This window comes from Lactuca virosa, chromosome 9 (assembly GCF_052849685.1).
Source record: "Lactuca virosa cultivar CGN04683 chromosome 9, Lactuca_virosa_CGN04683_v6, whole genome shotgun sequence".
In the NCBI taxonomy this organism is placed as follows: domain Eukaryota; kingdom Viridiplantae; phylum Streptophyta; class Magnoliopsida; order Asterales; family Asteraceae; genus Lactuca; species Lactuca virosa.
Genome location: NC_136434.1, coordinates 10,256,187 through 10,272,944, shown reverse-complemented (window position 1 = coordinate 10,272,944; position 16,758 = coordinate 10,256,187). Strand labels below are relative to the sequence as shown.

The 16,758-nt window shown below is 40.3% G+C and overlaps 1 protein-coding gene across 1 annotated transcript; it reads left to right on the top strand.

The window, feature by feature from the left end:
- The first annotated feature begins 2,768 nt into the window (after positions 1-2,768).
- LOC145136362 (aluminum-activated malate transporter 13-like) lies at positions 2,769-4,949 on the top strand. Its single transcript, XM_079070489.1, has 6 exons — positions 2,769-3,086; positions 3,217-3,357; positions 3,469-3,744; positions 3,834-3,940; positions 4,109-4,252; positions 4,363-4,949. The coding sequence occupies exons 1-6, from the start codon at positions 2,801-2,803 to the stop codon at positions 4,681-4,683; spliced, it is 1,275 nt and encodes a 424-aa protein (XP_078926615.1). The 5' UTR covers positions 2,769-2,800; the 3' UTR covers positions 4,684-4,949.
- The last annotated feature ends 11,809 nt before the right edge of the window (positions 4,950-16,758 follow it).

Below are 16,758 nucleotides of genomic sequence, written 5' to 3'. Positions count from 1 at the left end.
TATTAAGGCTTCATTTCAACTTAAATTCTAAACTAAAATATGGACCCTAAACATTATGAAATTTTTTACAGTATCATTCCTAATCCTAGACCATTTAACCTTTCTTGATATTGCTCCCCCACATGTTGTTTCGAAGACCTGTGGTTGGTAACTTTAAAAAACTGTATCCATGATACCCTGGTGACTTGCTATAGCATTTTCACATGTTACATGACCTTTTTTTACAAATTTGTCCCAAGTTTTTTTTTTTATTATGAATTTAGTCCCAAACTTCTTTTTAAAAGTTGATTTTTACATATTCAACCTTAAACATTCTTATATACGCGTGCCCAATTGAGAAGGGCAATGTGAGTCTGGGACTTTGGATACAAGTGAAGTGAAGTGCCCTCGTTATGATTTAGGGTAATTCTGTTCCATCATATTCATAAGTCCCATCTTATTTATCCTGTGCATGGGAAAATTCTTTGGTGCACGATATATCTATATCCTCTTATCATCATTATCATTTATGCTTTTCTTCCTTTCATGTCTTCATAATCGAAGCCATGACTCCAACAACATAAAATGCAAGTCCGATTGATAGATAAGACATGTCAATTACCTATGAAGTTATTGTACATCATTATATTAATATTAAAAATCTGGCTTCATTGGGATGGGTGAGAAACCATACACTCTTCACAAACCATAAATATAGATGCTCTTGTCTCTGTGTGTGTGTAAGCCTCATCCCAATTCCTACACAAACTACTCTTCTAGGTCGAGTTAATGTGTTCTACGTGTCTTCTATGGAGCCATAGGGTTTCCAGAAGCATTAACAAACTTGTAAAAAAACCCTGTAAAGCCGAAAACGTTTTATTAAAACAAAGTAAAAAAAAAAAACTTGTAAACATAAAGTTGTAAAAGCAACTTATGAAAAAATATGTAAAATCTGATTTAAGGAAAAACATGTAAAAACGGATTTGGCAAAATGAAATTGTAAAAAAAAAAGTTGGCTGAATGAGAGAGGTAATTAGGTAAACTGTAAATCTGTTGTATCAGTTCACTACTTTACACATGTTCAGATTTTTGCACTTGTTTACGTTGTTTTGGGATGATATATATATATATATATATATATATATATATATATATATATATATATATATATATATATATATGGGAAAATGACTCTTGAGGGTAATTAACTTTTGCGTTTGTACTCATTTGGTCCCTTTTTTTTTGTATTCAATATACCATCGAACTTGTTGTTTGTGTTCACCATAACCCTTTTGACCGGCTTTTGACATGTGATAGCCGGTCAAAGGGTTATGGTGAACACAAACAACAAGTTCGATGATATATTGAGTACAAAAAAAGGAAAAGGACCAAATGAGAACAAATGCAACAGTTGGTTACCCTCCTGATTCATTTTCCCTTTACTCATTTACAGCAAATCTCACGTCATCTCCTAATGATATTAATGACTTTATGAGATTCATTCTTGCTTCTCTTCAAAACATAACCCACGAAAGAACATTATTCATACATGTACAACTTTGTAATGCACTTGAATATTTATTAGGGGAATCTTGACTAAGCAGACGCATTTCATGACTACATTTACATTTCCAATCAAATGATTTATCGTATCATGGATTCTAGACAAGTCTACAAACGAGTGGAATCACAAGTGCTGTGATTTTTGAGTTTACTTAGCTTTAAGATTGAATTCATGGGATAAGATACAACATCAATATGTACAATATCATGCTGCTTTTGTAGACACATCACCATAATATACCTTGAGGTAAACGTTTATGCTGATAAATATACCTCTCATACACAGTCATATCCTTTTGCAGAGAGGTGTTGACAGCTAACCACAGTAAGCATAACATAGACCATGATTAACAAGGTTACCCTTTTGAAACGCTCTTCATATACGTTATAGCCAAAGAAGGTTGCAGTCTTTGATAATTTTGCAACTTTAATTTCATTTAACTTTTCGGGGAAAATGACGCAGAAGGGTAACCAACTGTTGAGTTCGTTCTCATTTGGTCCCTTTCCTTTTTTTGTACTCAATATACCATCGAACTTGTTGTTTGTATTCACCATAACCCTTTGACCGGCTATCACAGGTCAAAAGCCAGTCAAAAGGGTTATGGTGAACGCAAACAACAAATTCGATGGTATATTGAATACAAAAAAAAGGAAAGAGACCAAATGAGTACAAACGCAAAAGTTAATTACCCTCAAGAGTTATATATATATATATATATATATATATATATATATATATATATATATATAATTGCATGCTAAATGAGTCATTTAATGCTTTAAATAAAAGGTTATAAATCATGTTTTATTTTTTTCATGTGTAATGGTAATTTAACACATGGGATGATTATAAGTCCAACTCCAGCATGGCTAGGCTAGGCTAGATATAATGGTATGAATTAGCCATTGTGACTACTTAGTTTGTGGTGCTTATTGGCTTATGATGATGGATGTGCCAAGTGCACTCATGGGACTATCTTATCCCTAGTTGAATATTTATTCATGTAAGGGTTTGTGGTGCAAATTAATGTTGTGTCAAACCCTAAAAGGAATGTTGACGTTTGCACTTACCTATGTTCCATTCCATATCTCTCAAGAAATGGCCTTCTATATATATATATATATATATATATATATATATATATATATATATATATATATATATATATATATATATATATATATATATATATATACGTGTATCTATCTCAAAAGAAAATGAAACCCAACCAAGAGAAAGGGGGTAAAATTAAGAGTAATGAGCACCAAAATAGACAACGTTCACATTTCCATCAGAAATGAAACTTCTCCTACTCCTAGCCACACAAAGCAAAAGAAAGCTTGTTTCTTTTCAACTCTGTTTTCTCCTATACTACCCACAATATGTGAACATGACATAAAAAAACTCATTCACAGCTTCAAGGTTGGATTTGCCTTGTTCTTGGTTTCACTTCTGTATATCCTTGATCCACTATTTGAGCAAGTTGGGGAAAATGCAATGTGGGCTATCATGACTATTGAGGTTATCTTTGACTTCTTTGGAGGTTTGTTATAATGGAATTATTCTACAACTATATATTAATTTTAGAATTTAGTTTGATCAATACATATATATATATATATATATATATATATATATATATATATATATATATATATATATATATATCCCAGGTGCCACATTAAGCAAAGGGTTACTTCGTGGAATTGGAACTCTACTTGGTGGTGGACTCGGGTGTTTGGCATCAACTTTGGCAAGTGATCTGGGAAAGATAGAATACACTATAGTTGTTGGCACTTTAATATTTGTTTTTGGCAAGTATTTTCCAAAACTTGTTGAATAAATATTCATCTACTTCCTATATTTGTCTGATCTATGTCATGAAGCATGTTAATGAATGAAAGATATTGTATAATGGATTATAGGTGCCATGGCAACATACTGTCGACTTATTCCAAGCATAAACAAAAGATATGATTATGGGGTTACAATCTTTATCCTTACCTTTAACCTTGTAGCAGCATCAAGCTTGCATGGTGATCATCAAGTCATGGAATTAGCCCACCATCGTCTTTCAGCAGTTGCCATGGGTTTTTCTGTCTGTATATTCATCAGCTTACTTGTATTTCCCATGTGGGCTACTGATGAACTTCATCAACTCACCTCCTCCAAGTTTAAACAACTAGCTTCCTGCATTGAAGGTACTTACTTACAAGTTACACCCATGAAAAACCATACACGACGTTCTTTTAGTAGGATCTAATGTAAACTTATCAATGATGAATTCTAGAATGCATGGAAGCATTCTTGGTAGTTGGTGAAAAGGAAAGTCGCCCAATCATTCATGTCAGCAGTTGCAACTCAGTTTTGCACTCAAACTCAAGTGATGAATCACTGGTGATATCTCTTATCCATATCAAACTTAAATACCATGCACCAAATATCAAGTTTTTAAGTTGTTACAAGTCTTAAATTCACTTGTAAATTTCATAAACTAACCAAAATCCAAGACCTGTGGTGAAGTTATCATTATGAGCAGGTATTGAAATTCCATATAAGTTTCAGGTGAATTTTGCAAGGTGGGAACCTACACATGGAAGATTTTGGTTTTGTAATCCTTGGGAGAAACATCAACAGATAACAGAATTGCTGATGGAGTTTGCTTCTAACATTCTGTCACTTCAAGGGTGTCTTAAATCAGCATTACAGGTCCACAGTACTATCTACCAGGATCTAGCTTATGAATTATGACCAATGCAACAAATAAAGATAAAATCAGAGCACAAAAAGGTATTAAAATCACTCATTTCTCTACACAGCCCTCATCAATGCTGCTAGAAGTAATCAAAGAGCCATGCAAAAATGTTGGGCTGTTGCTTGGACTTACCATGCGAGAGCTAGGGGAAAACATCATGAACAAGAAAAGGAGCAATTTAGAGGTCGTAATAATGCCAGAATTGCAATCCATTAAACTAGAGTTGATCCTGCTTTCTACTTCAAAGCTAGGAGCAATTGAAAATGTTGAAGATCTTGCGATAGCAAATTTCTTGTTTCTGGTAATGGAGATGATCGATAAAGTGGAACTCCTAGCTAAAGAAGTCGAAGCACTTGGAAAGGTTGCTGGTTTTCAAACAAAATAGCTTATAAAGACTGTACTTGAATAATCGGATTGGTGCTCAGTGGTTGTGTATCAGGTATGAACAATATCCCCTTATAGATTAACTGATTACCATCCATAGTAACCTGTAACTATGTTCGGTGTAATTTTATCAAATTCATGGATTTCCACCGAATCCTCTTGAACTGTTTGATTGGACTAGTAATTTTACTTTTCGTTTGTGTAATAATGACGCCTCACCCTTTATAACATGTTCTTATGATACATTAACTGATTTCATCGAATATATAAATCAGTAAAACGAACGGCAAAGCATTATTAAGATCCCAAAACTTTAAGAAATTTGTAATACTGACCTTTCCATTGACGAATCGAATTTGCATCCACAACAGCGTGGTAATCTATTTGCATTTTTCGTTCATGAATCTGCAATTCAACCATAAAACTTTCGTAATTCAAAAGAAGGCCAAATATGACTATGTCCGGGAAGGCGGGAGAGGAATTCCAGCTGCCAGAATCGGTACATTTCGCTCCTCAATTTCAATTGCAGATATACAGTAATCGGGTAGGTATGATTTTTAAAATAAAAATTTATGGATTTAAAATTTCAAAGCTAGTTAACTTAGGGCGCGTTGGATCGGTACATTTCCCTTTTCAAATTTCTATTGGCATGTCTCTTTATTTTTGGGTTAAACAAGGGATAATGACTCAAAAGGTTCCTTTTATACATATTTTTTCTTTTAAATCAACTTTTAATTTTTTCAGAAAGTTAGAAAAGTCCAAAAGTTGTATGGTAAATGGAAAAAGACTTTTAAAATCAATTTTTACTAAAGCACAAAAACTAGCATTTGCAAAAGATCATTGACTTTTGTCTTTTTGAACTTTTGAGGCTGGAAAAGCAAAAAGGAATCCCAAACACTTTTTAAACAACATCTTTTGGAAAAACGTCTTTTACAAAAAGTCCTTTTACAAAAAGGACTTTTCCCTTCAAAAAGGAATAATATTTTTCTATTGAATTTGTTGAATCATTTAAAAAACATCCTTATAACCTGTAGTTGTAGGTTTAGCCGGTTTCCGGCATATGACAAAGCTCTGGTCATATATATATATATATATATATATATATATATATATATATATATATATATATATATGGGAAAAGTGAATATACATTACAACACCACCTAAGCTTAGGTATTAAACCTCATGAAAATACGTTGTTTTACTATATAAAGATTACAATTAGAGGGTTCACGAATAACACTTTAAGATGTAGTTTCATGATGTACACAATAGTTTTGATAAGGAAGCAAGAATATTGATTATCTTCTTCCTTCGTGACGATGGAAAACAATACTGTTCACTAGGATGAAGTAACAAACGATAATGGAGGAAAGAAAACAAGGATGGTAAAATGATAATAGATGGAAGAAATGTTATTAGGGACAATATATTTACCAAGTGAAAACCAAATCGAGTATAATTACTAAGTTAAAACGATATATTTTATAGGTTTAGTACCTAAGCTTAGGTGGGACTGTGATGTATATTCTCTATCCCCTATATATATATATATATATATATATATATATATATATATATATATATATATATATATATATATATATATATATATATATATATATATATATATATATATATAAGATAGGTTCATATGTTTTTCACAAGTATTGTGTTCCTGAATGCTCCAATCAAAAATTAGGAAATATTAAATATTTATTAAATTGTTAAAGGGTATAATAGTAATCTTTACCATATTTAAGTTTAGTAATTATTTAAAACATTTAATACCCTTTAAATAAGGATAATCAATTCAAAACCCTACCTTCACATTTGCATCTACGTTATTGCCGTTCTCCTCTGTTCGCGACTTCATCCCTCACCCCCGTTGCAACCTCCTTCTTTCTTACAGCTACCGACGTTGTCGTCATTTTCCCTGGAATAATGATCAGCGACTCATTACTCTACCCAATTTCTTCCTCCTCTTTCTCCACCGTCGGCCACTTCTACCTCTTTCTCGCCGCAATCATTTATCTCCTCTAAATTCCGATACCACCTATAGGTGATGGGTCTTCGTATATAAGAAGGTAAGGACACAAGAAATCGGCCAAATTTTTAACTTGTATTTAGTGTTGATTTCTCTTTTTTTTTCATTGTAATTTGAAGAACAGGAGGATTCCAAATTTCCAATTAGAAGAGGCGTTCCATAGTGCAGGTATCAAAATGAAGGTATGTTATTCTATTTATTCCAAATTTCCAATTAGCGTTTGAAAATGTTGGGTGGTTTAGTCGATGAGTAAAACCCCAATACATTTTTAGATAATGGTTATTAAACTAAAGAAATTAAGAATACTAAAATTAAAAGCATGGTCTGTATTGTTATCCAAACACACAAAAACAAGATCTGTAATAGTTAGTAAATATTATCTCGTGTAGTATAAAAAGAAGAATTTTATCAAATCATAAGTATATATTGAAAAGTTAATTCTTTTGTGTATTTTGTTTTGGATTTGGAATGCTAAAGCTTTCGTAAGTTAAGATGATAAATATTGTAGTGACTTTTTTAATCAATATATTAATTGTTTTTTGATGTGTAATGATTACTTGTCTTTGGAGTTTGTGTGTAATTCTTTATGCATACGTTCCTATATAATGGCTTAAGTATAATTAAAAAAACAATAAAGATTTGAATCATTCATGATCCAATGTGTTACTTGATTATTCTTGTAGAATGGATCAATTACTATTAACTGATAATGTTGTTGCCCTGATTATTCTATCAGAATATATATGTCATTTTAAAATATTGTATGCATTCTGCCAAAATTTAAAATGACATATATATTCTGTCAGAATATTCTGCTAGAATAGATGAAAATTGCACTTTAGAGTTAATCATTCTTTTAGAATCTGTGTTTTCCTTTTTTGTAATTGATTTGCTATGATATTTTCTCAAAGAATGAACAGGTTCAGTAAACTCATTCTTAAAGAATATGATATTTTTTTTAACCATTCTTAGTTTTTGTTGCATTTGTGATAGGAATGGATTGAAGAATGGTTTGAAGACATGATATGAAAGGCTTGAAGAATGAATTAAAGATTGATTACACTCATATTTTAAGAATCTTGTTATTTTTTAAGAATTACACTTGTTATTCTTTCAGAATGTTGTTATTATTCAAGAATGTTCTTTGTATCACAATCATACAATGTAATTATTTGATATATTATTAGTGCAAGAAGACTTGTATTCTTTATAAAATGTTACTGTTGAATATAACCATATTCTGCAAGAATAAAATCAAATATATATTTACTAGTTTATGGTTGATTTTATGCCAATCTAACAGAATGAAATCGGATATTATTAAAAATTATATTAGAATTAAATTTGAATTAATTTAAAAAATTCAGATTTTTAAAAATAAGGGTATTAAATATTCCAAAAAATCTGGAAAATTCTTTTTTAATATAGGTTAATTGACCAAAACATCATTATGCTGAAATTTATGTGATTATATGGTACATGTTACCCTATTTTAATATCATAGACCCCTAGATCATGACCATTGATTCTATTCCATCCGGTGGTCTAGATTTGTGCTTACGGGCACACAATAGATGTCAGGAACATTTGAACCTAGCCCATATATATATATATATATATATATATATATATATATATATATATATATATATATATATATATATATTCCAGATTCAAGTTCATCTTTAACCTTGATTTTTGGGTTTGAAAATCCTAACTCGAGTTCATCTTCAAGCTCGTCAAACCTTCAAGAACTCGCCAGATCTTCAAGCTCAATTTTGAGAAAACCTCCACATGTGAGTGTGTTCATCTTCAAGGAACCTAAAACACACAAAATCGATTTCTTCTTTGTTCTTGGAAATCGATTTCTGGGTTTGAAAACCCTAACTCGACTAAGGGTTGGTCTTGAGTTTGATTTTTCGTCTGTATGTGTTTCTGGAATACCATACCAATCCTCGAGTTTGTAAGCTTTAAAAAAATCGAAGGCGTGTGCATGTGTGTTCATCACGTGTATGTATTCATCTCCATCTGTGTTCGATTTCTGAAAAAAATAACTTACCCCAAATCTGAGTTTATGAGCATAATGTGGAAAGAATTCGAATTGCAGATGGATTCTTCTAAAATAAACTCGCAGTCTGGAGTTTTTCGTATGGATTTGTTCATTGTGTGTTTCAGATCTTTATCTAGTTCATCAGGGTTATTCATCATGTTCTTGAGGGCTTCTTCATATTTGAGTGTGTGTGTTTGTTCAGAACACGAACTCAGATCTGGATGTGTGTATGATTTTGTTTTTTGACAGATTTTTCATAAATGATGTAACATCCCAATTTTCAAGTCCAAAAATTTCTTTTTAATTAATTGACTCATAAAAACATTCATAAGAAAATACTATGGAAACACATCATCTCATAAAACCATGCATCATGTCTGAAGACCCAAGTCATAAAATCATAACATATCAGAGTACAATCCCAGAAAACTCCATGCGGAAATCATGTGTGTGTGTGATGCGATGCTACGCCGCCGACTCCTTCCCCTTAGACGAAGAGGTACCTGAAACCAAAACCGAAACCGTAGGCATAATGCTTAGTGAGTTCCCCCATCATACCACATACCATACAATATCCTCGGTGTCTTTCAACCGGTAATCATCGTCGATATCTTTCAACCGGTAATCATCATCGGTATCTTTCAACCGGTAATCATCACGTACTATACAATATCCTCGGTATCTTTCAACCGGTAATCATCGTCGGTATCTTTCAACCGGTAATCATCATCGGTATCTTTCAACCGGTAACTGTCATCGGTATCTTTCAACCGGTAACTGGGGACTATTCCACCCCCTACCACTAGCATACAACAACATGATATAAACATACAGTCAGGCATATCCGGGTACTGACCTACCCTTTGGTCTTAAGGACCGCTATCAGGGAAACCAATCCCTATCATACACGTAACATATCATACAAATAAAACTCATGACCAAAGCATGTAACCAGACCAAGATAATTATCACAAAGACAATCATCTTCCAAATACTCCTCTTTGGTGGGCCGACATTGTGGCCTTAGACCCACCCCTACTGGAAGGTAACTCACCTCGTACAAGTAGCTGCTGATAATCTGTGCGGGAAACCTCTGTCTGCTGCCGCTCCGGAAATCCTCCGGCTACAATCCCCACAAAACACTTAATCAGAGTCTGAAATCTATTCTTAGGGTAAAATGACCATTTTACCCCTGACCAAGTCCAAGTCAAAGTCAACTTCCAGTTGACCCGACTCGCCGAGTTGGGCCGTCAACTCGTCGAGTCCCTATCTCTTCAACTGTCCTCATCCACGATTCTACTCGTCGAGTTTAGCGACGACTCGACGAGTTCCTCTTCGATATGAACATCGAATGAAACTTCATCCGACTCGCCGAGTTGTATGAACACGCGTCGAGTTCACCTTCATCAGATGAACAAGTTCTAACCTTGACTCGCCGAGTTGTATGAACAACTCGTCGAGTTCATCTTCAATCATAAGGAGATTGCCTTGGACTCGCCGAGTCTGGTCTAGCACTCGTCGAGTCCCATGAACTCCAGGTCTAAAACTAAGTCCAATGCGTTGGGTCGCCCTTTCTGTCCTGCTACAACCCTTCTAACACCCAACTGAGTTCTTTGACCCTCAACAGATATGGGGCTCAAAGCCTTGGACTCGTCAAGTCCCAAGAACGGACTCGCCGAGTCGATAACATCCACACCCTAAATCCTCGATTTCTGATGTACAACACTTGACCAAATGATAGATCCAATCCCCTAAGCTCGATCTAGCACGTAAAGTTACGAACTTTACGTACATGCATGGGACTTTTGAGCCAAAAAGGCTCTAAAATGGCTCTAGTGTTGCATGGGGCCTTCCTTGGGTGCAAAAGCAACCCAAATCTGCCTTGTGACCCCTTTAAAGACCTGATTCCAAAGCCTCAACCCCCAACCATGTTTGCAATCATGGTTGGTTACCAAAAATGGCTTATAAAAGCCCTAAATCTCCCCAAAAAGGGATTTATCAAATGAAAGAGCAAGGTACAGACTTTATACCTCTCAAAGACTGCAAATGATGAACCAAACTCGAATCCTTCAGTTCCCTCTTGATCCTTCTATGCTCTTCCTTCTTCCTTGTGAACAAAACCACCAAAATCACTCAAAAGCCTTAGATCTTGCACCAAAACACTTAGGGTTTGCTATGGAGGGTTTCTGGGAGCATAAAGGGGCGACGGAGGCTGCATAAGGTTGTTTAAATAGGGTGCAAACCCTCAGATTAGGGTTTTGTCCAGTCAGAGCCTACTCGTCGAGTCCGGGACCCGAATCGACGAGACCATCACTTAAATCCCGCGCCTCATCCCGCTTCTACTCGGCGAGTTGGTCCTTCAACTCGCCGAGTCCAAGGTCAAAAATGCAAAATACTTAAATAAAAATACATACCAAGAACCAGGTGCTACAAATCTCCCCCACTTATTTTAGACTTCGTCCTCGAAGTCTGCTGCTCGATCCTGGAATAGCTCTGGGTAATGCTCCATCATCTCATCCATCGGCTCCCAAGTCCACTCCAAGCCCTTCCGGTGCTGCCATTGCACCTTCACTAGTTCCACCTTTTTGTTCCTCAGATCCTTCGACTTCCGGTCGAGGATCGCCACTGGCCGCTCAATATAATTCAGGCTGTCATCGACCTGAATATCCTCTAAGGGTACCACTGCTGAATCGTCCACCAAGCACTTACACAACTGAGAGACGTGGAAAGTGTTGTGGATCTGGCTGAGTTCGGCTGGCAGATCCAGCCTATATGCCACCTTGCCCACCCGGGCTATAACCCTGAAGGTTCCAATATACCTGGGACCCAACTTGCCCCGTTTCCTGAATCGGATGACGCCCTTCCATGGCGACACCTTCAGAAGAACCATATCCCCGACCTGAAACTCCAGGTCCGATCGGCGCTTGTCGGCATAACTTTTCTGCCGACTCTGAGCAGTCTGAAGTCTGCTCCGAACCTGCTGAATTCTTTCTGTTGTCTTGAGCACCACTTCGGTGCTCCCCATGACCCTCTGGCCAACCTCACCCCAACATATCGGGGTTCTGCACTTCCTCCCGTATAACATCTCGAAGGGAGGACGGTCGATACTCGTATGATAGCTATTATTATACGAGAACTCCGCCAACGGAAGGTAGGTATCCCAGCTACCTCCGAAGTCTAAAACACATGCCCGCATCATATCCTCTAATGTCTGGATGGTCCGCTCGATCTGACCATCCGTCTGCGGGTGAAAGGCGGTGCTAAAATGCAGACGAGTACCTAGTTCGTCATGAAACTTCTTCCAAAACCTGGAAGTGAACCGCACATCCCTGTCTGAAATCACTGATACTGGCACCCCGTGCCGCACCACTACCTCCCTGATATAGATATCGTCCAACCTTTCGGCCGAAATACTCTCCTGAATCGGGATAAAGTGGGCGCTCTTGGTCAATCGATCGACGATGACCCAAATCGAATCCACTCCCCGCGCGGTCCTGGGAAGCTTTGTGATAAAATCCATCGTAATGTCTTCCCATTTCCACAACGGGATATCCAACGGCTGCATCTTGTCGTGTGGCCTCTGGTGCTCGGCCTTGACCTTCCTGCAGGTCAAGCACCGCTCCACATACCATGCTACGTCCCGCTTCATGCAGGGCCACCAATAATCAGGACGAAGATCTCTATACATCTTCGTCGCTCCGGGATGGATAGAAAATCTGGATTTGTGTGCCTCCTCCATCAGGATCTGGCGCACGCCTCCATGATATGGGACCCACACCCTATGGTGAAGAATCAATAACCCTCGGCTATCATAGTCGAAGGAGGAAACCTGCCCCACAATCCGCTCGCTCTTCCGATGTTCCTCCTTCATGGCCACCTGCTGGGCCTCCCGAATCTGCTCCAACAGCGGAGTCACCACTGTCATCCTCAGACAAATATCCCTGATCGGCGCTACCTTGCGGCTAAGAGCGTCGGCCACCACATTGGCCTTCTCCGGGTGGTACAGGATCTCGCAATCGTAATCCTTCACCACGTCCAACCACCGACGTTGCCTCATGTTTAGATTTGGCTGGTCCATGAGATACCTCAGGCTCTTATGGTCCGTGTAGATGGTACAACGAACACCATAGAGGTAATGACGCCAAATCTTGAGGGCGAACACCACAGCCCCCAGCTCCAAATCATGCGTCGGGTAGCTCGCCTCGTGAGGCTTCAGCTGCCTCGAAGCATAAGCAATGACTTGACCTCTCTGCATCAATACTACGCCCAAACTTGAGATGGACGCATCACAGTATACAACAAAATCCTCCATGCCCTCTGGTAGGGCTAAGATTGGCGCCTCGCACAATCTCTGTCTCAGTGTCTTGAATGCGGCCTGCTGCTCAGGCCCCCAGCGAAAGACCACGACTTTCCTCGTCAGCCTGGTCAGGGGCAAGGCTATCTTGGAGAAGTCCTGAATGAATCTCCGATAGTAGCCTGCCAATCCCAGAAAGCTCCGAAACTCAGATGGAGACCTTAGAACCTCCCGTCTCATCACGGCCTCCACTTTGGCCGGATCTACCGAAATCCCGTTCTGGTTGACAAGGTGCCCAAGAAACTGCACCTCGCGCAACCAAAACTCACACTTGGAGAACTTAGCATACAAGCTCTCCCTCCTCAAAGTCTCCAAAACCTCTCGCAGATGCTCCTCATGCTGCTCTCGCGTTTTGGAGTAAACCAAGATGTCATCAATAAACACTATCACAGACCAGTCTAACATCGGTCTACACACGCGGTTCATGAGGTCCATGAACGCGGCAGGAGCATTGGTGAGCCCGAAAGGCATCACCACAAACTCATAGTGGCCATAGCGCGTCCGGAACGCAGTCTTCTGTACATCCTCCTCTCTGACCCTCATCTGATGATACCCTGATCACAAATCAATCTTGGAGAACCAAGATGCTCCCTGTAGCTGGTCAAAGAGGTCATCAATCCTCGGGAGTGGGTAACGGTTCTTCACCGTTACCTTATTCAGCTCCCGATAATCTGTACACATCCGATGCGACCCGTCCTTCTTCTTCACAAACAAAATCGGGGTTCCCCAGGGAGAACTACTCGGTCTAATGAATCCCTTGTCTAACAGCTCCTGCAGCTGTGTAGACAACTCCTGCATCTCAGGAGGAGCCAACCGATACGGTGCCTTGGCTATCGGAGCCGCACCAGGGACTAGGTCGATCCTGAACTCCACCTGTCGCTCCGGAGGTATTCTAGGCAACTCCTCGGGGAATACGTCCGCACACTCTCGTACCACGGGCACATCGCCCACCATCGCCCTACCCGCCTCCCGGGTATCCATAACATAGGCGACATAACCTGCACAACCCTGCTGGAGGTAGCGCCTAGCCCTCGCTTCCGAACATAAAGATGGTCCTTGCTGTGGCCTTTCGCCCTGAACCACCAGCTCTCCCCCACTAGGGGTCCTAATCCGTACTGACTGCTGCACGCAGTCAATCACTGCCCCATTGGGGCTCAGCCAATCCATACCAATAATAACCTTGTTCCCCCGCAAAGGTATGGGAACCAAGTCCACCAGGTAACGTTCCTCGAACAACCTCAAAACACAATCCCGGTAGACCTCTGACGCTCGTACCGACCGGTCGTCCGCAATCTCGACCTCTAGAGGGCAATCCAACGTGCCCGACGACTCAGGAAACTTCTTGCTAAGCGCAAGAGAAACAAACGAGCGGGTAGCACCCGAATCAAACAATACCTGAACTGGAATACGGTTCACATGGAACGATCCTAAACGGAACGCATACATAACAGATCAACATCACAACATCATATCATAAAAGCATAAACAAGAAGTCATACCCGTCACCACATCGGGTGCAGCGCGTGCCTCCTCGGCTGTCAACTGAAATGCCCGGCTCCGCACCACTGGAGCTTCTGTCTTGGCCTTCCGGCCATCTGCAACCCGCGCTGTCGCTGAAACCGGCGCCGCTGCTGGCGCTGCTGCTGACGCTGCTGTCAACCTCGGGCAATTGGCCTTTTGTGGCCCCTCTGATTGCAATGGAAGCAAATCAGATCTGTCATCTGTACTGTGGGGGCGGGGGCAGTACAATCCCCTGCCAAAGTGCCCCGTCTTGCCACACTTGTAGCAGCCTGACCCCGGCCCAGTGCGACAAGCTCCCTCATGTGACCGACCGTATTTCCCACAGCGGTCCCGCCCTGACTGGCCTTTCGGCCTACCATCGGATCCCTTGGGCTTCTTCCCCGAAACCCCCGTCGTCAGCCCCTCCGCTGCCTTCCTCTTCCGGATGTGCTCCAGATCAATCTCCTTCTCCCTAGCCCTGGCAATCATGGAATCCAGGGTAGGACAGGCTGAGAAACTGACATGCTCCCGGATGTCAGCTCGTAGCACGTCATGGTAGCGGGTCCTCCTCATGTCCTCATCACCCGCATACTGGGGCACCAGCAATGCCCTCTCCCGGAACTTGGCGGTGATCTCCGCCACAGTCTCCGTAGTCTGTCTCATGTCCAAGAACTCCCTGGCCAGCTGCTGAAGCTCCACAGCCGGCGCAAACTCAGCTCTGAATCTGGTCACGAAATCTGACCACGTCATAGCCTCAACTGCCGAGGCTCCCAGAGAGTCACCAACTGACTCCCACCAATCTCTGGCCCTGTCTCTCAAGCATCCTGCTGCATACCTCACCTTCGACCCCTCGGGGCAGAAGCTAGTCAACTGTGCAGACTCAATGTCTGCAATCCATCGTCTGGCAGCAATGGGGTCCTTCGTCCCATGGAAATCCGGTGCACCGCTCCCTCAGAAGTCCTTGAAGGACAGTGTGCGCGATCCTGACTGGCTGGCCGCCATGTCACTCCTGAACGCCCTGAGGCGATCCTCCATCAGCTCAATGATCCCTTCCTTGATCGACCCAAAGATAACCGAGGTCGACTCAAGAATGCCTCTCGTGATCTCAGACGCGATGAACTCGCGCAGCCCGTCATCAACCTGCTCGGATCCTGCACCCGAGCCTGACCCTGATCCTGATCCGGAACCTCCTGCTCCATGTCGCGTGGTCGCCATGCTGAAAATAGAAGCATAAATGTCAGGATCATACATACTCTCGAGAGGTCTAACACACTCTCCAAGGTTCCCGGTTCTGTCTCAACCTTCCTTGATTCGAGTACGGATCCTCTGCTTCCAGTAGTACGGGCCCATACTACCTTCCACATCTATCTGTACTTTCCTCAAGGACTGTCTCGACTTCGCCAGGTCCCTTAACCAATATCCCTTTCCATCTAGTCTCATCCCAGGCTTTCCTGGGGCACTCTCTGAGCTACTCTCCGCCATCAGCTGCACTAGGAGTCCCTACTTCCTTTCCCTAACTAGCTTGAGAGTACTGTTACATATCCGGTCACTAGTTAGTTAAAGTTAGCCAGGACCCCTTAAGCACAAAGCAAGCATCATTCGTGCCTCGAGTAACCGCATCAGTCATAACCTAATCAGGCTATCCTACTGCTGACTAAACAGTCCTAGCATACAGCTCATACAACATGCATATAAGGCATCCTCCCTAGACCCTTAGCCCTAACTAGCATGCAATTCTCAGAATCATATATCAGACACACAAGGCATCCTCCTAGATCCTTAGTCCTATTCTAGCATGCAGTTTTCTGAATCAAAACCATATAGAATAACATATCAAGTATGGGTATCTTGGGGAAAACTTACTTGAGTCCGGCCGGTCGCATCACACACTTCGTCTTTCTTAAAATCCTTCCATTTAGATTTTAGAAAACCATTTTTCCTTGTAAAAACCTTTTAGCCCCTCAGTTTGAGTCCAGACACCCCCGAGGGTGTGTCCGAATCCCTCAAACCAGGGCTCTGATACCAACTTGTAACATCCCAATTTTCAAGTCTAAAAATTTCTTTTTAATTAATTGGCTCATAAAAACATTCATAAGAAAATACTGTGGAAACACATCATCTCATA